This window comes from Corella eumyota, chromosome 3, assembly GCF_963082875.1.
Source record: "Corella eumyota chromosome 3, kaCorEumy4.1, whole genome shotgun sequence".
Taxonomy (NCBI): domain Eukaryota; kingdom Metazoa; phylum Chordata; class Ascidiacea; order Phlebobranchia; family Corellidae; genus Corella; species Corella eumyota.
Window position 1 is genome coordinate 20,233,433 of NC_137492.1, and position 25,360 is coordinate 20,258,792.

Genomic DNA, 25,360 nt, shown 5'->3' on the forward strand with positions numbered 1-25,360 from the left:
TCTTGCAAAGTTGTTGACAAAAAACAAAATTTAAAGTCATTAAAATGCCGTCGTTGAAACAATTTAAAAACTTAGAAATAATGATCTAAGATGGATAATCATTTGGAACAGTTGGTTACTTGTTCTGTTTGTCTTGACCGCTTTAAAAAACCGAAAATTTTGCCATGTCAGCACACTTTCTGCTTGCAACCTTGTCTTAAAACCTTGCTCATCGGCCAAACGTAAGTTTGTGAGTTATATTATTGTTGGCTTACGTTTTGGTTGAATTAATTTTTGGTTTAATTTGACCTTCCCACATCGAGGATAAAGAAAAAAGAACAATAAATACAACACAACAAAGGATATGATTTATTGTTTTATTTCGGTTCAAACAAGATGTCGGTTTTCACTTTAAATCTCAGTTAATTCAACATTTTTAGTAAGATATTATTTTGTGGGTAGTACTAAAATACGGGATGCGGAAAGTTACGGGGCGCGGGAAATACCGAGGTCGTATGTAAACGTTAACAAAAAAACGCTGAATGCGGAAAAAGACGGACTTTTTATACCCTCCGCTAATCTTCCCTTGTGCTTTATATTCGATTTTGCATCATTTCTTGACCTTTAAAGTCAATCCCGCATCACCCCTAAGCCCTTTCAGCCTTTAGATAAAAACAGCAATCATCCCGCAGAAAAGTACAAAAATTCTGTCCCACATTCCGTGAATTTTTGTTAACGTTTACATACGGTCCCGCACTATCCCGCATCCCGTACTTTGGTAAAATCCTATTTTGTCAATATGTTCAAACAAGTAATTAAGTGTTTTTTTATTGAAACACTTACGTTTACATTTTAGTAATCTATTTAATTTTAACCCAATTAATAAATTTTCAATTAAAGTTCTTTTTATAAGCTCCTGACTTAAACACAGGTCTCCCTAGTTACCCGCCAACTCTTTTATCTCTTTTTCTCATCTTTAACTTTCTAATCTTATTTTTGTTTCTTCTACCCCTAAATAAAAAGAAGTTATTTGACTTTTTAAAGAACTAACAATGTGGGAAGGTATGGGAAGGTCAAATGCGATGTGGGAAGGTCAAATGCGCGACTTAAACATAAAGTAACAGTTACTCCAACCCAGTCTCTAGTTGCCTTTAGCAGTTTTGGATATTATAAATTATAATTGCCCGATAATTATACTGCTGATTAAGTGCTGGCTCAGCAGGAGTTCATACCGTTTATAACACCTTACTTAAGGACGCTACAGCATGAGATTACTGGGGATCGAACCCAGGATCTCATGTAGTGTGAAAAGTGTTTCGACCACTACACCACGCTGCCTTTCTTGGTAAGGTTACTAAAGTTAACAGAAAAGTTTTCTTTAAATTTATTTTTATTTTAGAATAAAATGCCCGCAATGCCGAACTACTCATAAACTCTCACGCCAAGGTCTGGCAGGGTTGCCGAATAATTTGACAATTATTTCAATTTTAGAGTTGCCGTCAAAAAATAATTTTGCCAAAAAAGAAAATAATTGCCAGGTAAGGAAGTTCTTGTTGTTTAAATTTTCAAATGAACTTTCGGATTCGGCCTTGAATTGTTTTTTTGTCATTTTAATTTATTGATCGTTTGATCTTTTCTGTTGCAATAAACCATGTCAGAAACTAATTTAATTTTTTTATAATTATCTTTTGATGTGAAAAGGTTGAATGCGCGACCTAAACACAGAGTAACATCAGTTACCCCGACCCGGTCTCGAGTTGCCTGTGGCAGTTTGGGATATTATTGATTATAATTGCCCGATAATTATGCTGCTGATTAAGTGATGGCTTAGAAGAAGTTTATATCATTTATAGCAATCTACCTAAGGGAAAGCAGTGGGGATTAAACTTGGAGTCTCATTCAGTAAAGCCGAGTTTTCTTCTTATTTTACCACGCTGCTAAAATATAAAATCATGAATAATCAAAACCAAAAATTCTAAAAAAATAATTTTCAAACTTTCGTGCAGGAATGTTTAAAGAAATCTTGTGATCCAGAAATATGTTCTCACTGTGAGTTGAAATTATGTTCGGAATGTTCAAAAATTCACACCCAGCAACTAATTCAAACTTTAACTCAATCTGTTAACCAGGTAAAAATAACATTAACCGGCAGCATGGGGTAGTGGTAAGAACACTTGCTACCCCACACATGAGGTCATGGGTTTAATCCCCACTGATCTCATGCTGTAGCGCCCTTGAGTAAGGCGCTATAAACGCTACGAACTCCTGCTGAGCCAGCACTTAATCAACAGCGTAATTATCGGGTAATTATAATCTATAATATCCTAAACTGCCACAGGCAACTCGAGACTGGGTCGGAGTAACTAATATTACTCTATGTTTAGGTCGGCATTCGACTTTCTCGCATCAAGGATGAAGATTTATACAAAAAAAAACTACTTCAAGTTTTAATTGTTCAACAGTTTTTATATTTTGTTGTTTTTTATATTTTTAGAATCGAAAAATCTTTTCCAAATTTTCTGGAAAATTAACAAAATTGGAAGAAAAAAAAGAAACTTTAAAAAGTGAATCAGAAATTTTAAAATATCAAATCAAAAAGGTAAAAAAACTTCATTAAACTTCTAGAATATAAAATACTTGATTTATTGTTTAATAAATGCAAAGTTTTTTTCTTTTAGAAAATTGATAATTATGTTTGTGAACTAAAAAAAAGACAAGAAGTTTTAATAAATTCGGTCGACCAAATGACTGCCAACCAAATTAGGTAAAGTCATAATTTTAAATTTTTAAAATTAAAAGAATATATTATGATAAACTAGATAAACAAAGCTAGCAATTCCCTTTTGTTTAATCACTGAATGTAAAGATAACAAATAGAAAAAGGCTACACTAAAAGGTTACATAAAGAAAAAGGCAAAACACACTAAATACTAAAAGATATTTTGCGACAATATAGTTTTTACTGTTGCTTCCATACATGAGGTCGTGGGTTCAATCCCCACTGATCTCATGCTGTAGCGCCCTTAAGTAAGGCGCTAAAAACGGTATGAACTCCTGCTTAGCTAGCACCTAATCAGCAGCTTATTTATCGGGCAATTATAATTTATAATATCCCAAACTGCCACAGGCAACTTGAGACTGGGTCGGGATAACTTATGTTACTTCATGTTAAGGCTTTAAAGTCGACCTTCCCACATCGAGGATAAATATGATATAAAAACTTTTTTATTTATTCAGCGAACTTCAAATTGAAAAAGAAAATTTAGAAATGGAGTTGACTTCTATGACATCACAATCCACCCAAACACAATCACTTTGCCGACATTTAACTCAAGTTTTCAGGCAAGTTTTCAAAAACCGAATTTTTAGTTTTTTTCTGAAAATTTTAAATTAAATTTTTATTTTTAGTTCTTCAAATAAAAGCGATAATGTTTTACAAAACAAAGCACTGTCTATGATGTCACAGAACAACGAACATTTAAGAAACTTGAAATTGTTCGAAACTCACATTGAGGACAAACTTAAAACAAAACTTCGGGTAAAAATTTATTTTTTTGAATCCACGGAAAAAGTTTTTTTATTTATTTTAATATTTTTTTTAGTTTTCAAATTGCGACGACCAACTTTTGATGTCACAAATTTCTCATTTTGGGGAAATCACCTGCCATTCAAATGTTTTTGACTTTGATGACATTACAATAGGGGATAATGATCTCACAATCAATAATAATTTTGAACACTTAGATGATATATATAACAGAAGTGGTAAATTTGTAAAATTTTTAATTTTTTGTATTTTTTAAATAAAGTTTTTTACGGAAATTTTTTATTTTTAGAGCAAGTAAGTTCTTACGTTCCTTCATTTTTATCCTCTTTAAATGACTCCTCAGCTCACTCTAGTGGTCATGATATTGAAACACGACTGAACATTCAACCACCAGGTTTGTGACATCATAATTGATTGTTTTTGTTAACATTTTATTCATTTTTAAATTTTTTAGGTTTTTCTCAAAATCTTCCAAGATGGACTCGTCTTAGGCAAACCCCCCAAAGATTAACTTTAAGTGACCCCAGCGACTGGGGTCATGACCTTGGAATAAATCATGACCTTTTAGGGGCTTCCCCAAGCCAGCGAATATTGCTTCAGATTTATAGAAACAAGGGCCTTGTTAAAAGGTAAAATTATTAATTTTTTACATTTTAATCAGCTACATAAACCTCCACTTTAACCTTCCACCACTTTTGAAGGTCATTTGGTCTAAAAGGAAGTGATATTGGATGTTTAAACTGGCCACGTGGTGTCGCTATAACCCCACAACAACGAATTGTAATTGCCGATAGCAGCAACCACAGAGTTCAGGTAAAAGTTTAACAGTCTCTAGAGTAAATGTTAAAGTTATTGTAACATCCGTCTGGATTTAAATAAAAAATAAAGTTGCATTCAATAAAAATTTACTTTAAATAAATGTTCTAGATTTTTACAAGCAGAGGGGAGTCCCCTATTATGTTTGGGGAATATGGGAACTTGGAGGGTCAACTTGATTGCCTTGCTGGGGTTCATGTCACGGGGCAGGTAAGCTTACCTTAACATTCTTGCTAAGTATTTTAACCAGTATATAGTTTTATATTCACCCCACCCTAGTTTGGGATATTATAAATTATAATTGTCCGATAATTATGCTGCTGATTAAATATTGACTCAGCAGGAGTTTATACCAGTTAAAGCACACTTAAGGGGGCTACAGCATGGAAGCAGTGGGGATTGAACCTAAAACTTCATGTAGTAAGGCTAACCACCATGCCACCTGCCAATTTAATAATATGCCTGTTATTTTGTGTTCACTTTTTCTTGTTCATTTATCCTCGATGTTGAAAAGCGACTTCACGACCTAAACATAGAGTAACATCAGTTACCCTGACCCAGTCTCAAGTTGACTTTAGCAGTTTAAGATATTATAAATTATAATTGCTCGATAATTATGCTGCTGATTATTGACTCAGCAGAACTGTTTATAACACTTTAGTTAAGGATTTTCCAGCATCAAAGTAATAAAGATTAAACTCAGAACTTTGTAAATCTAACCATTCTTTTATCAGCTTAAACATATAGTGGTTATAATATCTTATATTTTTCTTGATATTCAAGGGTTGGATAATTGTTTCTGATCGTTACAACCACAGAATCCAGATATTTGATAGTTCAGGGAGGTTCATCAGAATGTTTGGGCAAGAAGGAACAGGTAGCTCTAGCTTCAAATAAAATAATACAGAATTTTTCTTTATTTTATTTCTGTAACTTTTAACTGTGTTTATTCTAATTTATTCAAGGTGAGGGTGATCTCAGTTACCCATGGGGCGTTGCTACGGACAACATGGGGTTTGTTTACGTTTGTGATAAAGACAATCACCGTGTGCAGGTAATAATTGGACAAAAATAAAACTTTTAAAAATTTTTTAACAACATTCAACTTCAGGTATTTGCACTCGATGGTCAGTTTATCAGAAAGTTTGGAAGATTGGGTCAATATGACGGTCAGTTTGATAGCCCCCATTATATTGTTGTTACAAGGGACAATAAGGTATAATGTTAAAAAATTTTTTTAAAAATTATCGTCCTATTTATTATTTTATTATTTGTTTTTTTTATCATCTTAAGGTAATAGGTTTAATATAATATTGGGAATGGTGTGCAGTTGTTTGTGCGGTGTTTGAGCTATTTGTAAACTCCAGGCTTAAGGGTGAATAATGTGGCATTGGTGCGGCTCGAACCCAAAACCTTTCAGCTTTTGCAACTGATGCCTTGACCAGTAAACTACACTACTAAATTTTGACAAAAATTTTCAAAATTTTAGATTATAGTAAGTGACAGTGGGAATCATCGGATGCAAATCTTTGACAAATACGGTCGATTTATTCTTAAATTTGGCCACCAGGGCTCACTAGAGGGTGAGTTCAAGTATCCACGAGGTGTCACTGTTGATAGTCATGGCAACATTATTGTTGTGGACAGCGGAAACAACCGAGTTCAGGTGAAAAACAATTTTTATATTTTGGTTTTTTAAATTTATTTATCCTTAATGTGGAAAAGTCAACTTCACGACTTAAAAATAAAGTAACATCAGTTACCTCAACCCAGTCTTAAGTTGCCTGTAGCAGTTTGGGATATTATTGATTATAATTACATGATAAATTATTGGTAGGAGTTTGTATTTTAATTGTTTTTGATGTAATTTTTTTTGGATTATTATAATTTTGGATTTTTTTTTAGATATTCCAAAATAACGGAACTTTTGTCGCAAGTTTTGGAGAAAGAGGAACGGGACTTTCCCAACTGCGAGACCCGGAAGGAATCGGAATTCTCCAAAATGATGAAATTGTGGTTTCAGATCGGGGGAACCACCGGATTCAAGTTTATTAAATATTTTGTTAAATATTCATTTTCCGTTTTTTTATATCAAAAAGTTGAATTAATTGTATTTATTTTTTTTGATTATTTTTAAATATTTAATTTATTTTTTTTAGTAGAAAATCAACTTCTTACCATTATATTCCAAATCATGAAATTTTTTGCCAAACTTTTACACTTTAAATTAAAGAAATTATTGTTATATATGCTGCCAAAGTTAAAGCAATTATTCCATAAATAATATTAAACTGTGATGCCAAAATTACTGTTTATTACTTAAAGTTTTTCTGGTCTTAGGACTTTAGCTTAATAGCTTAATTGCATGATTAACATTCACTGTTTTTGTACTTTTTTGTTTATAAATCTTTAAAATTTTCTTTTTTGGTGCAATTTTTTAGGTTTGCCCACTGTTATATGGTAATTAAATTCATTAATGTTATTTCTTAAAATACACAATATCTCAACTATTAAGCAATACAATCTAAACTTGTTGAATTATTTTTGTACAGTTTTAAAAATGTGTTGAGGATAAACTTTTTCTAAAAGTAAAAATTGCGATCGAAACTGTGTGATAATAATAGACTTAACGCGTCGACAAAGTGAGGGGAACTCCCCACATGTTTTCCTAAATTTGTTTTTTTTCGAAATTTTGTAGTAAAAGTAAAAATGGTTTCAAGTAAAACGGACAAAAATTCGAAGTCGTTTTTGCTGCCGTTGTCGCCGAAACCTCTCTGTTTTGACAAAAATGTTTTCATGAAGGTAATGTACTACTATTTTACAACCAACAAATAAATCGCTAAATAATTATTAGAAAAGTGTAACTGTAAAATTAAGTTGCTCTTGGCAGCTTGGGCCTAGTCCTTAAAACACATCAATAGCAGGGGTAGTGTGGCATACTGGGTTGTGCAAAACTTGCAGCTATAAGGTCCAGTGTCACATGGCTTGTAGCTTACATATATGTTAATGGATAAGCTTTATAAACCTGCCACTCTGAAAAGTAGGGCAGTGTGTATGCACAACTTTTTTAACTCAAAAAATGCACCCCTGAAATAAGTGTTTTGCACGCCTGGTGTCTGAAGAACTTGCTTAAATACATAAATGTAGACCAATATTTTTATGCTTGCTCACACAATGTCTTGTCAAAACTGCACTACTTTTCAGACTGGTGAAACTGCAAACCAAAAAATTTCATGCATCTAATTATTTTACTTTTTGTTCTGAAGTTCCACTCTTAAGTTTCCAAAAATTTAAAATCAAAATATTTTAAAGGAAAACTTCAGCGTTGATGAATTTGTGGCCGATTGTCGCCGTCGAGTTTCACTCGAGACTTTGAGGCAAGATCTTGAGGTTTACTTCAAGTTACTCAAGAATGCGATGATCGAACTCATAAACAAGGATTATGCCGACTTTGTGAACTTGTCGACTAATTTGGTGAGTTTAAAATATTATTTTAAGTATTTTGGTTTTTGTGTACTTTAAAAATTTGATTTTCTTTAAATTTTAGGTTGGAATGGACAAAGCAATTGGAGTTTTGAGAAAACCTCTTCAGAAAATTAAAGATAATGTCTCGGTATAAAAATATATTTTGTAAAATGTTTAATTAAAAATTAAAGAATATTAAAATAAATACATGAATCTTTTCATCGAATGTCTTTGAAGAAAACCTGTAGAACCTGGGGTTTAATCCCCACTGCCTCCATGTCATAAAGCTTTGGAGTAGGGCGCTATAAACGGTACTCCTGCTGAGCCAGCACCTAATCAACAGCTTAATTATTGGGCAATTATAATCAATAATATCCTAAACTGCCAAAGCCAACTTAAGACTGGGTCGGGGTAACAAATGTTACTCTATGTTTAGGTTGCGCATTCGACTTTCCCACATCGAGAGTACATGAAATTTCGACTTAAAATTTAAAAAAAAAATGTAAATTTTTCAATGTTAATTCCTTGTATCTTATCCCTATTAAAGTTAGTTATCACCTTTTCAGGAAACTCAAAGTTTGATCGAAGCAAAAGTTGATGAAGTTGAGCAAGGTTTGAATGAACAACAAAGGTTAGTTGAAAGAAGAAAGCTGCTAGGTCACATGTACGGCCTCGTTAAATCTGTCGACAAAATTGAACATATTCAAAGATCTGACGACAACAACACTGGACAGGTAAACCTGCAAATTTAAAACGATTTATTTAATCAATTTATTGGACCAGACTTGATGTTTTATAGAAAGCCATAGAGTGCTGGGTTAATTTGAGAATCATAAAAGATATTTAAATTTGTTGTTGTATAATTTAAGAGTAATTAAAATTTGATTGAATATATTTAGGTATATGTTTTAAATTAGGCTTAGTATTAATGATCTTTGTATCTCAAATATTTTGAAACAACTGTTACATCATATTTTAAATTTCATCAGTTTTAGATATCATTGACCTAGTGATATTGTTCACAAATTAGATGATTAATTGATTAGCTTAGTTAAAGTAACTTCTGCTATCAGCTTTAATAGAGATATGTTTTAAAATTACCACTAATATCGCAATGGGACTCTAACTTATGCTACAAGGTCTCATACATTCACTGCAGTCATTACATCACTTATTATATGTTTCACAGATGCTTGAAAGAATAGCAGGTGAATTCAACCAACTTAAACATCACGCTTTGTATTGTAAAGATCTTCCAATACTCACCCAGATAAGACCGGTAATTAGATTACTTTAAAAGAATATTTATTTTAAATATAAGTAATTTTATAACTTTGCAATTAAAATTGTTTATTTTAAAGTTTACTTTTATTAGAAATTCCCTTTCTCACATATTTTAATTGTTTTATTTCCAGAGAATCGCGGATATTACGTTGAACCTTCAAACAAGTCTAGAGCACGAGCTCGTTGATGGAATATTGCAATCGGGGATAAACAATATTCATCGTTGTCTTAATTCCTATGCCTTAATAGGGAAAATCCCTGATGCGGAAGTGTTAGTGAGGAATCATCTTGTACAACCTTACATGAAGCAGGTGAAATCTTGTTTTTATTTTTGTGAGCCTTTCAAAATTCAACAGGGCTCAAAAATATTAAAGTAGTCATCGTTTTATACACCAGCACCGTGGTACAGTTGTTGGAACACTTGGCTTTACTACTTGAGGCCTGAGGTTTGATCCCCACTGCTCTCATTCTGTAGCACCCTTGAGTAAGGCGCAATAAAAAGTATTAAATTCTACTTAGCCAAAATCCAATTTGCAGATCAAATATTGAGCAATTATAATCTATAATTTTTCCTTATTCGTAAATTACCAAAGGCAACTCGAGACTGGGCACTTTTTTATGGTTTGATCTTATTTTTATTTTATTTTCCTATGTTTTGCAATTACTAAAATTAAAAAACTTATTTCACTAGATGATGGATGAACACAAACATAATCTGAGCCTTCAAAATATTAAAGAAATATTCGCTAAAATATTGGAAATTATCCCGAACCACCTAAAAGTTTTGTGTGACATCACATCAGGAAGACAAAGCAGGTACTTGAGGTTCAGAGTTAGATTCCCAGTGAAGGAGATTATTGTTTAAACACAAAAATTTTTATTTTTTCAGTGGCGGCGAAAAGCTGAGGGGAATTCCCGGATATGATTTTGTTGTGAACTCCGCTTGGCCCGAGATTGTGAGTTCTATTGAGGGGGAAATCCCGGGGGTATTTTCTTCAGGGGATCCGGATTTGTTTCATAAAGTTAGTTCAAATTTTTTGCTGTTTGTTATTATAATCCTGATGCAAATTTTAGAATATTGCTCTATAGAGCTTGATGTGGTGGTTAAGACACTTGGCTTCACAACACAAGGTCCTGGGTTTGATACCCACTGCTCTTAAACTGTAGCGCCCTTAAGTAAGGCGCTATAAATAGTATGAACTTCTGCGCTATAAACAATATGAAATCAAGGATAAAAATATATAAAAAAATCATGGAATAACTTTTACACCCAGTTAAAAATGTGAAAAAAACTTTAACATATTTGTACTCCTTGTAGAGATACCAACTTTGCATGGAGTTTGTAGATAAGTTTGAACGTCAATGTGGATCTCAGTCGAGTATTTCAAGACTGAGACAAAGTGATTCGTTCAATGTTTTGCTCACTCACTGGAGTTTGCCGGTTTATTTTCAAATAAGGTATTTCCATTTTTTTTTAAATAAGGTTTCTTTTCTATATGTCCATTTTTCAAACAATATTTTCTTTATTTCCAAATAAGGCATCTTGTTTTGAACATTGTGTTTTTCGGCCATTTTTAGTTCTTGCTACAACTTGCATCAGTTGGAATTAAACTAAGAACCTTAGGTCTTTGATTTTATGTAGATTTGTGTCTAATGGTTTAACTCAGGTTTAAAATTAAATACAATTTTGATCATGGAATTCAAAATAAATCAAAATTTTTACTTTATTTAGGTTTCAAGAGATTGGAAGTGAATTAGAGAAAGTTATAACAAACGGAATGAAGCTTTGTGAAAGAAATCCAAAGTTTAAGTAAGATTTTTAACACTTCTTATTTTTATGTTTTCAATTCATTTATAAATGAACCGACAGCATGGTGTAGTAGTAAGAACACTTGTTACACCACACATGAGGTCGTGGGTTTAATCCCCACTGCTCTCATGCTGTAGCACCCTTGAGTAAGGCGCTATAAACAGTATGAATTCCTGCTGAGCCAGCATTTAATCAGCAGCATAATTATCGGACAGTTATATTTATAATATCTCAAACTGCCACAGGCAACTCGAGACTGGGTCGGAGTAACTGATGTTACTTTATGTTTATGTCGCGCATTCGACTTTCCCACATTGATGATGAAGATATATACAAAAAAAAAAATTTGTATACAGTAGGCCATTTTTTTTATCCATTTAGTTTTATTCTATTTTGAATTTACAATGTTTACAGTTATTAAATAAATTAAAACTTTTAATTAAGATTGGAAATCAGTTTTGTAGTTTGGGAAAGTTTACAAAAATGTTGGGATGGAAATATTTTCCTGTCGGCACTTTTGCATCGGTTTTGGAAACTGAGCCTTCAACTTTTATCCAGGTACAAAACCTGGGTCTTAGCTAAGGTAAGCCTGGATTTTTAATTATTATTAAACTTACCTAGTCCTAAGAGTAGAAGTTATACTGTAAGAAATTAATTAAATTTCCTAAGTTCAGTAAAGTAGCATTCAAAAATTAGTTTATACTAACACATTTTGCCATTTTTATTAATTTTTAGAAGGAAGGGAAAGAAATGTCAAAGTTGAACGAATTAACTTTTATTATTTCCGATATTTCAACTTTATCAAGTTCAGTTTTGGATTTTTATGAATCCAGAATTAAACCAATTGCTGTGAAACAAGGTCTTCACGATACAACCATCTTAAAAAGTAAGTTTAATGTAAAAAAGTTTTGTCAATGTTAACCTAGTTATTAAGTTATTCAGAGTTGCTATTACTTTTAAATTGTTATTTCCAGAATTCTTGCGTGTGTTTTCCATTACTTAATCACATTTATATTGCTGTAGAGAATATGGATTTGTAACAATTCCTACTTAGATTTTATTGACTTTATTTTCACTTTTCAGATGCACTTGGCAACATCTTAAATGAACTAGCTGAAAGCAAAAACAATTTTATTGAGCTGATCATAAATCAATTGGTTTCACAATCTTCTCTTCCCTTAAAACAAGCTCAAGATGTTCCAAGATTGTTCCGCAAAACTAACAGGTTTGAAACTCGGTATTTGGTATACAGTATACAGTACTACATAGACGGAACAAAGTTAAAAATAAGTGAGAAAATTAAACTTATTCAGGAATGCTATTGCTTGCCGTATAAATGACAAGATAGCAGTAAAATAGTTAAAAAATGTGTTAAATTTAACAAAAAATTCTATAGCATGCCAGCAGTATAAGTCAAACCTATGGTCTTACTTATTTTATTTTATATTTTTGTATATATATTTATCCTCGATGTGGGAAAGTCAAATGCGCAACTTAAATATAGAGTAACATTTGTTACTTCGACCCAGTCTCAGTTTGGGATATTATAGATTATAATTGCCCGATAATTATGCTGCTGATTAAAAGCTGGCTCAGCAGGAGTTCATACCGTTTATAGCGCCTTACTCAAGGACGCTACAGCATGAGAGCAGTGGGGATTGAACTCATGACCTCATGTGTAGTGTAGCAAGTGTTCTGACCACTACACCACGCTGCCGAGTTATATTAGCAGTTTTATAAAGTTTTCTTAATTGTAAAGAAGTTTTACTAATTATAAATTAACGTTTTTGTTCCAAACATTCCAGAATTGCTCCCACCGAGCCGTCCCAGTACATGAGTTCTGTATTAACTCCAGTTATAAACTTCTACTCTGAGCAGTCAGCTTATATTGAACCTCAAGTTATTAATGATTGGATGTTTAAAGTGGCTTCAACTTTATCAGAACGGTAAATACTTTATTTATTTTTTTTTTTAATTAATATTAAAGTTTTTTATTACCATTTTTGGTTAGCTTAAAATCTAGGATTTTAAATTCTTATAAAGGTTCAATCCCCACTGCTCTTATGCTGTAGCGTCCTTGAGTAAAGGGCTATAAACGGTATGAACTCCTGCTGAGCCAACACTTAATCAGCAGCTTAATTATCTGGCAGTTATAATCTATAATATTCCAAACTGCCACAAGCAACTCGAGACTGGGTCAGGGTTGTTACTCCATGTTTAGGTCAGAAAGTTGACCTTCCCACATCAAGAATAAATATATATATATTTAAAAAGAGTTTTAGACATTATAACATTTTAAACATAATTGTTGATTAGGTTTCAAAATGTTGTTTTCGACGTCCTGAACTCTGTGAGGAAAATGGAGGAAAGTTTGTCGCGATTAAAGAAAATGCGTTCGTCAAAATCTTCGAACTCTAACTTGGTATCACTAGGGGGGGTTTCTGATGACGACAAGATCCGAATGCAACTTAAGATTGACGTCATTAAGTTTGGTGAACAGGTAATTTAAACAAACTTTTCTTTTACTAATTTACTTTCCATTATTTTTGGCACCCCCCCGAACCATAAACTAACAAATCTGAAAATAAATAACTAAAAATGTGATCCAAATTTTGTATTTAAAACTTTAATCCAGTGCTAAATAATATACTTGATATTGTGGGTTAGCTACCATTGTTTAAAACTAATATAAATAAAACCCTTAATAATTATTTAGTTTGAAAGTTGTGGAGCGCAAATGAATTCGATCGAAACTTTTCAATCTTTAAAGTTGAGAGTTTTTCAGGAACTTGAAAAAAACGAAAATTAAAAATCTGATCTAGTCTTGAAGCGAAATATTTATGATATTATGTTTTATTCAATCGCATGGCTTTATTATTTAACTATTTAACTTGAATTGTATATAAAGAAAAAATTTTGTATATTGGAGGTCGTAAAATACAAAATTACTTACTTTTGAGGATAAATAAAATAATTGCTCAGTAGCGCTGCTCATGGTTTGTTATTTTTAGGTACAAAACGTGCTTTTTTATTTTTGTGTTTTTCGGAAAAATATTGTTTGTAAATTTATTGTTTTTTGTTAATTTTTAATGACGCTCAAATATTAAGTTTATTAATTACTCAATTGTGTGATTAATTCACAGAAATGTGACCAGTTTTGTTACAACTCCTGCCGCGTTTTCCCGCCAATTACATTGTTATTGATTTTTACAAAAAAGCCCCAGCGAAAAAAGAACCCGAAAAGTTTTGACAAAAGATATTAAACATAAAGTTTACAGTCAGATAGTAAATTACAACCAAATAGTTTTAGGCTAATTGTATCTGTGCTCAAGTATTATTTATGTTAAAATGGCATTAATTATTTTTTTGTTACGTTTTAGATTTGTTGTTTGAGACTAAAAAGTCCGGTTAGTTTTAATTATTTATCAGTTCTTAGGCCATTGTTGCCTATCTTTAAAATGGAGGAAAATCATGATTTGCCCTGTTCTCAATCTGAGTTGGAATTACTGGAAGAACCCCGTGAATATTTTCCATTTATTGGATTTAGAAATATGGGGAATACTTGTTATCTGAACAGTGTTCTGCAGGTTCGTGTTTTTCTATAAACTTGGGTTTTTTATCAAAAAATCAAAAATTTATTTTAAAATTTAATATTTTATTTTTGTTCAGATTTTAATTTATTGTCCGGGTTTTATCCCCAAATTATCAGCGACAATTAAACAACTTAAGGATAAACTAGAGAACAACGGTAACCCTGACGACAATGGATTTATTGAGGATAAAAACAAAGAATGTTCGGACAACTTTAAAGTTTTAAAAGGTAAAAAATTTTTTGTAATTTGTTTTTGTTCAATGTTAATTTGTTCAATTTTTATTTAATCTTGTATTTTTAGAGTTAAAGAAATTGTTTTTAATGATGAACGAGAATCGCTCAATATTTCTTTGCAACAAAAATTCTTTAAATGTTGATGAAAAAAATCAAGTTTGTGCGATTCGACCGCAAACCTTTGTTCAAGCTGTGAGGTTAGTTTGGGTTTTGTTACCATATTATTTCTATTTTTGCATTTTGTGATACGGTTTAAGGAAACCTTAGTCATTTAACCGGCAGCATGGCGTAGTGGTAAGAACACTTGCTACTCCACACATGGGGTCGTGGGTTCAATCCCAACTGCTCTCATGCTGTAGCGCCCTTGAGTAAGACACTATAAACGGTATGAACTCCTGCTGAGCCAGCACTTAATCAGCAGCATAATTATCGGGCAATTATAGTCAATAATATTCCAAACTGCAACAGGCTACTCAAGACTGGGTCGGAGTAACTCATGTTACTCTATGTTTAAGTCGTGCATTCGACTTTCCCACATCGAGGATAAAGATATATACAAAAAAAAAAGTTTTTTGTATATACCACTACGCCACGCTGCCGGTTAAATGACTAAGGTTTCCTTATACCTTATCACAAAATGCAAAAATAGAAATAATACGGTAAATATTTAATTTGTAAATTAAAATCTAACACAAAAATTGTGATCACAACCAATTTCCAACTTGAAAATATTTTAATTCAGGCAAATTTATCCAAGTTTTGAACCTTTCACGCAGCAAGATGCGCAAGAGTTTTTACATTGTGTTTTAAACTGTTTTGATTCAACAATTTCACTCGCTAATAATCAGATCGAGAACCTTAATCAAAAGAACAAGACTTGTACTGACACTTATAAAATGATTGGAGGTCACAAACCAGCATCAACTCTTGTTCTTCGACCTTCACAAAACAAAGAAAAGTTATTGTCGACAAACAATAAAGACAAAAATGCGTCATTGTTATCGCAACAAGGTTGTTTCGAGAAAATCAAACGAAAACGGATCAAAAAAATTGATGACAATAAAAACTCAGATTCAAGTGATAAAGAGAATTCAAAAGTTAACCCCAGTGACCTTGAAACTCCCCCAACACCCCCCTCCAAACGACCCCGACTTGTTTCAGTTGAGGTAAAGTCAAACAAACCCTCAATTCTTAAAACTTTCATGGAAATCAAAAACAAAATGACTAAAAAGAAATATTCCATCGCAACTTTAAAAAATAACGTCACTAAGTTCACCAATCATGTGGTCCCTACTAAGTTTCAATTTATTGAGGATAAATCAACAAAATTCTGCCCCCCTGTGGTGAATATTGTCGGTGAAATGTTCCGGGGAGAACTTCTATCGACGACAAAGTGCATGGAATGTGAGGATAAAGTGGAAAAAAGGGAAAATTTCCAGGTAACGAATTTTATTTTAAGTTTTAGTTAAAAATTGATAAAATAACATGGCATGTGTTGATGATTAAATAAAATATTGTGTTTATAAAAAGTTAAATAAAATAATTTTTTAGGATATTAGCTTGCCAGTAAAGGAAGAGAAGGAGCAAAAAACTTCTTCCAATATTGATGAAAATCTCCTGAATCACGACACCAAAAATATTGAAGTTGTAAGTTTTAAACTCTAACCAAAATTAATAAAAAGTTTAAAAATATATTAAAACCTGTTTTTGTTGCAGAAACCTTTATCTTGTTCTTTATCTTGGGCTCTCACAACTTTCATGAAACCTCAAATATTAGATGGAGACAACAAGTATTATTGCAATACGTGCAAGAGGTTGGTGCCTTCATTTTTAATTTTTAACTTATACCAAAATTACCAAATTTAAATTGATTTACATTTCTCAAGGTTATCTGAAGGTGAGCAAAAAATTCAGTTCAGTCTACTGCCTCCAGTGTTGACTTTTCATCTTAAACGGTTTTCTGCTACAACGAGCACGGTCGACGGAATTTGTTCAGCTATTGTAAGTTCATTAAAACTTACAAATTTATTTTATTTAAACATTATTTAATTGGTTAATTTTCACAAATTAAAGTTCTACAAAAATGAACCAGATTTTGTTATTTAAGGTGAAGAAAATCCTGACAAAAATGAAGATTCCAACTTCAATAAAGTTCAGTCAGTGGTGCAACAAGTTATGTGAGGATAAAAATATTGAGTACAAGTTGTTTGGGGTGGTTGTTCATAGTGGGAACTCTATTGGGGCCGGGCATTATCTCTCCTATGTTAAATATCAACACAGAGAAGAAGGTAAGTTGGGTGCATATTTTAGTTATTAGCATTAAGATCTCTGTATTGTGTGCTACCACTCAAGTGACCTAAAAAGTGCACAATCTGAAAATTTCGAGCGCACAAATGTTCTACTTTTTTTAAACCACATAAACAAAGAATAATTCAATTTAGAACTTTTATCAAGAAATAAATAAACAATGAGGTTAAAATTTTCTTTTTATTATTTTATTGAACTCAACCCCCTTTGTAAACTAGTTAGATAACCCTGCCTTTACTCTTAGCAGTAGTCAGTATAGTTAAAGTGGGCGTTAAAGATGTGACGACAACCTTGTTGAGGTTCTGTGTTTTAAACCTTTGTTTTAATTGGTGATATTTTATTATTTAGATGGAATTGAAATGTCGGAATACAACGGGCGCTGGTTGGAGATGGACGACGAGAGAGTTAGTGTAGTTTGTGATGTCACAATGAACGAAATATTACAAGGTCAAGTCGAAGGAACTAGAAGGTCACCTTATTTGCTTTTTTATCACAAAATTGAAAACTAGAAATTAAATAAAGTCAGTTTTGTTTTATATTTTCAACCATTTTAACTTTCTTCATCTCATGAGAATTCTGTAAATTTAAATATAAAAGACAACTTTACATTAAACCTCTTATTGTTAATCATGTTGTGTAGAAATCTTACCTTTTGTCCTCTAAAAACCAAGTCTTAGCAATCTACCAACAATGTTTACCTCATCTTATCTTTGTTTTAACATAAAGTAAACTCAACCAAATATTTTTAGAACATTTTTTATATATTTTATTAACCGACTAATTATAAACTGCCTTTAAACGTGTGTTAAAAGTTAATATTTGTAAGTATTATTAAATGTTGTATTTTGTGGAATTCGTTCTGTTATTGGTCATAAAAACTACCTCAAAAAAAGGCAATTTTGTTGTAATTTACAACTGACAGCATTTTTAAAGTTAACCCAATTAGAAGACTTTCTTTTTTAAAGTATTTTATTCGTTATAAAATGTGTAAACACCAATTGCAAAGCTTAGGAAGTACAAACATGATAAAAAGTATGAAAATATTGTGTACAAATAAGATTGTGTAACATATTGGGTCTGCAATAGAAGGATGTTTAAGGCACGTAGTTGCATGATTAACACTATGAAGATTATTGCACTTTCAAGTTATTGCCAACTTGATTCTCAGTAAATAGTTTTAGAAAATATCATTTTTATTGAGATGCTTTTTAGTTTGCAATATTATGAAGGTTAATATGATTCTACTTTGTCTATGGACCTAACACTATTTTATGTTTTTACATACAATGTTTTTGTAAAACTTTTAAAATTGTTTTCACATCTCGTAATTATTTTGGATCAACGGCAAAAATGGTTCCTCCTTTTTACCACAACAACGCCCACAATTTAAAGCAATCTGATTGGTTAACGGGTTGTCCAGATGTCCAATCACATCTTCAAGTGATTTCCCTTTAGTTTCTGGGACAAAAAAATAAATGAAAAATATTGAAACGAATCCTAAGATTGAACTGACAATGAAAGGCCACGTTAGTCCCCCGGTTGCGTCAGCAAAACTTAGAAAAGTTGTTGAAATAATGAGGTTGATAATCCAGTTCAAACTTGTTACATATGAGAATAATCTTCCTCTTATATTTGCAGGGAAAATTTCACTTAATAAGATCCAAGTTATTGGCCCGAAGCCGATGGAATAAGCTGCAATAAATAACATGAGTAAAACTAAAGCAATCCATTTAAAAGCAGGTTCAACTTGTGATATCATAGAAGTGTTTGTGATGTTTAAAGTCTCGTTAAAATCCTTGCATAAATTGTCTTGTTGTATGTTGCTGTTTATTGTTAAAAGAGCGACGCCTAAGATTGAAATAGTCATAATAATGCAACCTATTAGTAGGAAAGTCTTGCGACCTAATCTGTCCACGTAAACTAAACACAAAATGGTCGCGAAAACTTTGGCAACGCCGAGACCAATTGAACCCAGAGAAGCGACAATATCACTTTGAAACCCCATTCCTCGCAAGATTGTCGACGCATAATACAAAACATTTGGCTCCCCCGTGCTTTGTTGAAACACAACTAACATTGCACCGATGAATATTGCGTTGTAAACTTTACGATCTTTCAGTAAAGTTCGAAAACTTGAGTTTTCTTTAGGTTTTAGATAATGCTCCATGTTGGTAAACTCTTGCTCAACCGAGTTTATTTCGTTTTCATGATTTTGAATTCTCATTCTCAGCAAAGCTTCCTTTGCTTCTTTATTTCTACCTTTCATGAGTAAATATCTTGGACTTTCTGGCAACTGTAGGGTTACAATGAGGATAAATATTGCCCCAACACCAGCAAGACTGAACATAAACCTCCAACCATTGGCGACATTTTTTGCAAACGCAAGATTGATAAAATAAGAAATTAAAATCCCGATCGTGATCCCTAGTTCATTTAAACTTACAAGGGATCCTCTTCGCTTTAAAGGAGAGATCTCGGACACATAAACACACTCGGATGCTGCAGATAATGCCATCCCGAACCCCACAATCAATCGACCCAATATAAGTAACCAATAACTAGGGGAAACACCTAATAAGATAGCCCCGAGAAGATACAATACGCATGAAAATATAATCGAAGTTTTGCGCCCGAATTTATCGATTAAATATCCGCCGATAATTGACCCCGTGAATGCCCCGATCAACATCGATGAAACGATCATTTCTTGCTGGTAGCAAGTAAGTTTAAAATTGTCCCGCAACTGGGTTAACGCCCCCGATACGACCCCCATATCATACCCAAATAAGACCCCACCTCCACTTGCTAGTACCCCAACTTTGAGAAGAACATTGCGGGGCATTTTGACCGACATCGTGCCTGAAAAAAAATTAAAACAAAATTTTTTAAAAGAAATAAAAGATAAATATTTGAAATACTAAAACTAATTATAATTGATAATTAACACTTACTTTTTGCTGGGTATTTGTTATAGGTTTGGCTAATTAATTAAAGTTTTTTTAGTATAACATTAATATAATTTTAGTTGTCCCTTGTTGAGGACAAATTTAATAAAAATCTATAAAAAATTATTCGGATTTTTTTTATTTGAAAATTAGAAAATGGCTTGTGACGTCATTCCATGTTGTTGTTTGGGTAAACACTTTTTAATGTTGTTTTGGTAAACACTTTTTGTATTTTTTTAGGTTAATTAAAATAAATAAATTTAAAATATATCTGATTAAGTTTTTATGAATTAAAAGTTACTTTAATTTATATATTATTTCCAATTTAATTTTAGTTAACTAGTTTTACTTGGGTGGGACACACATTTCGGTTACAACTTTTGTGCGGTTGTTTACATGGAAATTTTTGTTTTCCGTCATCTTGAATGTAATTTTACCACCACCTTTCTGCCAGAGAGTAGCAGAGAATTTTGCTTGGGCGGATAATTTAAAAAAAATAGTGATTCCAAATATTTTATAATCGTACAATACAAAAAATAACGGGGTAAAATAGCCCCTTTAAAGGGAACAAATTAAAACCAAACCTAATATAGAATAAGTTGGCAAGGTTCTTAACACTTTAAAATTAAATTAAACAAAACATTGAAAAATTGTTAAAAGCAGGAGTAAACTTTTGTACTGAACTGAAATACGTGTTATTACTGACGTCACAAATCGGGGGTTTTGACAACTTACCTATCATGTTGTCTAATTTATTTTTGATATTTTGTGGAGGACAACGTACCCAACCACGATATATCTTCAAAAAAGTGAACAAAATATTAGAAAGTGGTTAAATGCAGGTGTAAACTTTGTATTTTCGTAATATACGCTATATAAGTGACGTCACAAATCGGGGGTTTTGACAACTTACCTATCATGTCGCTCCAATTTCTTTTTGATATTTTGTAAAGAACAACGCACTTAACCACGACATATTTTCAAATAAGTTAACAAAATATTAGAAAGTGGTCAAATACAGGTGTAAACTTTGTATTTTCGTAATATACGCTATATAAGTGACGTCACAAATCGGGGGTTTTGACAACTTACCTATCATGTCGCTCCAATTTATTTTTGATATTTTATAAGGAACAACGCACCCAACCACGACAAATCTTCAAAAAAGTGAACAAAATATTAGAAAATGGTCAAATACAGGTGTAAACTTTGTATTTTCGTAAAATACGCCATATAAGTGACGTCGCAAATCGGGGGTGTTGACAACTTTCCTAATATGTCTCTCCAATTTTGATAATTACATTTGTTTAAAGTATGCTGGACTGTTTTTTACAATCGGATTTAACCAACAACCTTACGCAAAGTATAATATAACAAGATTTTAGGGAACTTAAATAAACATATCTTTATTGTAAACGTAGCTCTGGTTTGGACCATTTCGTAAAGCAATATCATAAAGAAATTATTGAAACCGAAAACAGTTTTCAAGCGAATGCAATAATTTAAAAATGGGTAAGAATCTTATTAAGGAAGATAAAACATAAGCAAAAACACAACCTTTAAAGCAAAAAAGAAGTTGCCATTTAAAATGACGCCGTTGGTGGTTAAGGGATTTTACACGAATCAGCGAAAAGGCTAAGATTTGACAATACGTCATCAAATTCACCGCTTTACCATCGGTAGATTAACAAAATTTATTACAAAAACACTCCATAAACCAATTTAAAATAAAACAATTAATATGATAGTTGTCAAAACCCACGATTTGTCAAAAACTTGTCAAAACCCCCGATTTGTGACGTCACTTCTATAGCGTATATTACGAAAATACAAAGCTTACACCTGTATTTGACCACTTTCTAATATTTTGTTCACTATTTTGAAGATATGTCGTGGTTAAGTGCGTTGTTCTTTACAAAATATTAAAAATAAATTGGAGCGACATGATAGGTAAGTTGTCAAAACCCCCGATTTGTGACGTCACTTCTATAGCGTATATTACAAAAATACAAAGTTTACACCTGCATTTGACCACTTTCTAATATTTTGTTCACTTTTTTGAAGATATGTCGTAGTTGGGTACGTTGTCCTCCACAAAATATCAAAAATAAATTGGAGCGACATGATAGGTAAGTTGTCAAAACCCCCGATTTGTGACGTCACTTATATAGCGTATATTACAAAAATACAAAGTTTACACCTGCATTTAACCACTTTCTAATATTTTGTTTACTTTTTTGAAGATATGTCGTGGTTGGGTACGTTGTCCTCCACAAAATATCAAAAATAAATTGGAGCAACATGATAGGTAAGTTGTCAAAACCCCCGATTTGTGACGTCACTTCTATAGCGTATATTACGAAAATACAAAGTTTACACCTGTATTTGACCACTTTCTAATATTTTGTTCACTTTTTTGAAGATATGTCGTGGTTAAGTGCGTTGTTTTTTACAAAATATCAAAAATAAATTGAAGCGACATGATAGGTAAGTTGTCAAACCCCCGATTTGTGACGTCACTTATATAGCGTATATTACAAAAATACAAAGTTTACACCTGCATTTAACCACTTTCTAATATTTTGTTCACTTTTTTGAAGATATGTCGTGGTTGGGTATGTTGTCCTCCACAAAATATCAAAAATAAATTGGAGCGACATGATAGGTAAGTTGTCAAAACCCCCGATTTGTGACGTCACTTCTATAGCGTATATTACAAAAATATAAAGTTTACACCTGCATTTAACCACTTTCTAATATTTTGTTCACTTTTTTGAAGATATGTCGTGGTTGGGTACGTTGTCCTCCACAAAATATCAAAAATTAATTGGAGCGACATGATAGGTAAGTTGTCAAAACCCCCGATTTGTGACGTCACTTATATAGCGTATATTACAAAAATACAAAGTTTACACCTGCATTTAACCACTTTCTAATATTTTGTTCACTTTTTTGAAAATATGTCGTGGTTGGGTATGTTGTCCTCCATAAAATATCAAAAATAAATTGGAGCGACATGATAGGTAAGTTGTCAAAACCTCCGATTTGTGACGTCACTTCTATAGCGTATATTACGAAAATACAAAGTTTACACCTGCATTTGACCACTTTCTAATATTTTGTTCACTTTTTTGAAGATATGTCGTGGTTGGGTACATTGTCCTCCACAAAATATCTAAAATAAATTGGAGCGACATGATAGGTAAGTTGTCAAAACCCCCGATTTGTGACGTCACTTCTATAGCGTATATTACAAAAAAACAAAGTTTACACCTGCATTTGACCACTTTCTAATATTTTGTTCACTTTTTTGAAAATATGTTGTGGTTGGGTACGTTGTCCTCCACAAAATATCAAAAATAAATTGGAACGACATGATAGGTAAGTTGTCAAAACCCCCGATTTGTGACGTCACTTATATAGCGTATATTACAAAAATACAAAGTTTACACCAGCATTTAACCACTTTCTAATATTTTGTTCACTTTTTTGAAGATATATCGTGGTTGGGTATGTTGTCCTCCATAAAATATCAAAAATAAATTGGAGCGACATGATAGGTAAGTTGTCAAAACCTCCGATTTGTGACGTCACTTATATAGCGTATATTACGAAAATACAAAGTTTACACCTGTATTTGACCACTTTCTAATATTTTGTTCACTTTTTTGAAGATATGTCGTGGTTGGGTACATTGTCCTCCACAAAATATCTAAAATAAATTGGAGCGACATGATAGGTAAGTTGTCAAAACCCCCGATTTGTGACGTCACTTCTATAGCGTATATTACAAAAAAACAAAGTTTACACCTGCATTTGACCACTTTCTAATATTTTGTTCACTTTTTTGAAAATATGTTGTGGTTGGGTACGTTGTCCTCCACAAAATATCAAAAATAAATTGGAACGACATGATAGGTAAGTTGTCAAAACCCCCGATTTGTGACGTCACTTATATAGCGTATATTACAAAAATACAAAGTTTACACCAGCATTTAACCACTTTCTAATATTTTGTACACTTTTTTGAAGATATATCGTGGTTGGGTACGTTGTTCTTTACAAAATATCAAAAATAAATTGGAGCGACATGATAGGTAAGTTGTCAAAACCCCCGATTTGTGACGTCAGTAATAACACGTATTTCAGTTCAGTACAAAAGTTTACTCCTGCTTTTAACAATTTTTCAATGTTTTGTTTAATTTAATTTTAAAGTGTTAAGAACCTTGCCAACTTATTCTATATTAGGTTTGGTTTTAATTTGTTCCCTTTAAAGGGGCTATTTTACCCCGTTATTTTTTGTATTGTACGATTATAAAATATTTGGAATCACTATTTTTTATAATTATCCGCCCAAGCAAAATTCTCTGCTACTCTCTGCCAGCCCTCTGGCAGAAAGGTGGTGGTGTAATTTTGTTGAGTCATTTTAGTAAAATTTTTCATGAGATAATTCTAAATAAATACTGAGTTTGGCATGATCATAAATATATATATATTTTTTTTTAAATAAGGCAGAATAACTTTTACTATTTTTTAATTAATTTATTTTGCTTAGAGAGTATATAAAACAGTTAAGTTATTTTCACTTGTTTTACAATAACTTGCAATTAAAATGGGAGCAAGTAATGAGAAGACATACACAGATAAAACTGAGGCTGAAGAATATATCAACCAAACCATAAACTCTGCCGATGTTGTCGTGTTCTCAAAAAGAATGAGTCCGTACTGTATCCGTGCAAAATATATTCTGCGGGGGCTAAAAGTTGAATACACGGATATCATGTTGACAGGGAGGTCAGATTGTCAATTACTCCAAGATATTCTACTGGAGATGACCGGGGAACGAACCGTTCCGAGGGTTTTTATTCACCAGAAATGTATCGGGGGTTGTAACGAGACAGTTAAACTTCGAGATGAGGGGAAGTTGTTGGATTTGGTCAACAAGGTGGAACAAAAGGAATAAATATTTTGAGGAATTTAATTTGCATGGTGAAATTCAACTAATTGTACCAATCGCGATAATTTGTCTTCATGTAAAGAATAATATGAGCTTAAATTTTATCAAATAGTTTTTGTTCCAATTGTTGCAAGTGTATTTTTTTATTAAGTTATTTTTTGTATTGTTAATGTAGCCTATTATATTTAATGTAAGATTCAGTATTTTATTTTTTTTAAGTTAATTGTGCTTTAAACTACCTAAAAATTAAATTTTTGCAAACAAGATTTTTTTATTTTGATTTAAAGGTGAAGTTTTAAGATTTATTTTCATATTTTTTTGTATCAGGTTTTTTATCAACTGTTTATACCTATCTATGTATTGTCTTTGAGATAAAGTTATTAATATTGTTCTACTGTATTTTAAAAATTCATTTATTAATTAT

The 25,360-nt window shown here is 32.1% G+C and overlaps 3 protein-coding genes and 1 pseudogene across 4 annotated transcripts; 3 read left to right on the forward strand and 1 right to left on the reverse strand.

Moving 5' to 3' along the window:
* Positions 1–17: 17 nt before the first annotated feature.
* Positions 18–6,825, forward strand: LOC145744689 (uncharacterized). Its single transcript, XM_082562603.1, has 17 exons — positions 18–221; positions 1,379–1,517; positions 1,986–2,108; positions 2,474–2,578; positions 2,658–2,743; positions 3,217–3,321; positions 3,388–3,517; positions 3,582–3,744; positions 3,816–3,920; positions 3,981–4,155; positions 4,228–4,339; positions 4,454–4,552; positions 5,126–5,219; positions 5,308–5,396; positions 5,454–5,558; positions 5,832–6,008; positions 6,248–6,825. The coding sequence occupies exons 1-17, from the start codon at positions 91–93 to the stop codon at positions 6,395–6,397; spliced, it is 2,088 nt and encodes a 695-aa protein (XP_082418729.1). The 5' UTR covers positions 18–90; the 3' UTR covers positions 6,398–6,825.
* A 191-nt stretch (positions 6,826–7,016) lies between these two features.
* LOC145746267 (conserved oligomeric Golgi complex subunit 2-like) lies at positions 7,017–17,804 on the forward strand. 2 transcript variants are annotated; one of them, XM_082564510.1, is made up of 24 exons: positions 7,017–7,144; positions 7,655–7,816; positions 7,890–7,955; positions 8,374–8,541; positions 8,997–9,086; positions 9,223–9,402; positions 9,783–9,907; positions 9,981–10,113; positions 10,410–10,549; positions 10,824–10,901; positions 11,346–11,484; positions 11,637–11,787; positions 11,985–12,126; positions 12,707–12,847; positions 13,218–13,401; positions 14,282–14,488; positions 14,571–14,721; positions 14,795–14,924; positions 15,470–16,166; positions 16,279–16,374; positions 16,444–16,541; positions 16,614–16,728; positions 16,835–17,015; positions 17,383–17,804. In XM_082564510.1, the coding sequence occupies exons 1-24, from the start codon at positions 7,052–7,054 to the stop codon at positions 17,541–17,543; spliced, it is 3,828 nt and encodes a 1,275-aa protein (XP_082420636.1). In that variant the 5' UTR covers positions 7,017–7,051; the 3' UTR covers positions 17,544–17,804. The 2 variants fall into 2 exon arrangements, with proteins under 2 accessions (XP_082420636.1, XP_082420637.1); XM_082564511.1 differs by having other exon boundaries at positions 11,640–11,787.
* A 207-nt stretch (positions 17,805–18,011) lies between these two features.
* LOC145746268 (solute carrier family 2, facilitated glucose transporter member 12-like) lies at positions 18,012–20,110 on the reverse strand. The gene is made up of 2 exons (XM_082564514.1): positions 19,986–20,110; positions 18,012–19,893 (listed from the first exon to the last, which is right to left on the reverse strand). The coding sequence occupies exon 2, from the start codon at positions 19,886–19,888 to the stop codon at positions 18,350–18,352; it is 1,539 nt and encodes a 512-aa protein (XP_082420640.1). The 5' UTR covers positions 19,889–19,893; positions 19,986–20,110; the 3' UTR covers positions 18,012–18,349.
* Positions 20,111–24,538: 4,428 nt separating this feature from the next.
* Positions 24,539–25,302, forward strand: LOC145744797 (uncharacterized; annotated as a pseudogene).
* Positions 25,303–25,360: the final 58 nt, after the last annotated feature.

What these genes read in the sequence shown, in the direction of transcription:
- LOC145744689 (XM_082562603.1), top strand. Translation starts at nt 91, where the DNA reads ATGGATAATCATTTGGAACAGTTGGTTACTTGTTCTGTTTGTCTTGAC. An exon ending in TAAAATATCAAATCAAAAAG is followed by an intron (nt 2,579 to 2,657) that starts GTAAAAAAACTT and finishes TTTTTCTTTTAG; the next exon opens with AAAATTGATAATTATGTTTG. An exon ending in ACTGAACATTCAACCACCAG is followed by an intron (nt 3,921 to 3,980) that starts GTTTGTGACATC and finishes TAAATTTTTTAG; the next exon opens with GTTTTTCTCAAAATCTTCCA.
- LOC145746267 (XM_082564510.1), top strand. Translation starts at nt 7,052, where the DNA reads ATGGTTTCAAGTAAAACGGACAAAAATTCGAAGTCGTTTTTGCTGCCG. An exon ending in GAAAGAAATCCAAAGTTTAA is followed by an intron (nt 10,902 to 11,345) that starts GTAAGATTTTTA and finishes CTTTTAATTAAG; the next exon opens with ATTGGAAATCAGTTTTGTAG. An exon ending in AAAAAAGGGAAAATTTCCAG is followed by an intron (nt 16,167 to 16,278) that starts GTAACGAATTTT and finishes ATAATTTTTTAG; the next exon opens with GATATTAGCTTGCCAGTAAA.
- LOC145746268 (XM_082564514.1), bottom strand. Translation starts at nt 19,888, where the DNA reads ATGTCGGTCAAAATGCCCCGCAATGTTCTTCTCAAAGTTGGGGTACTA.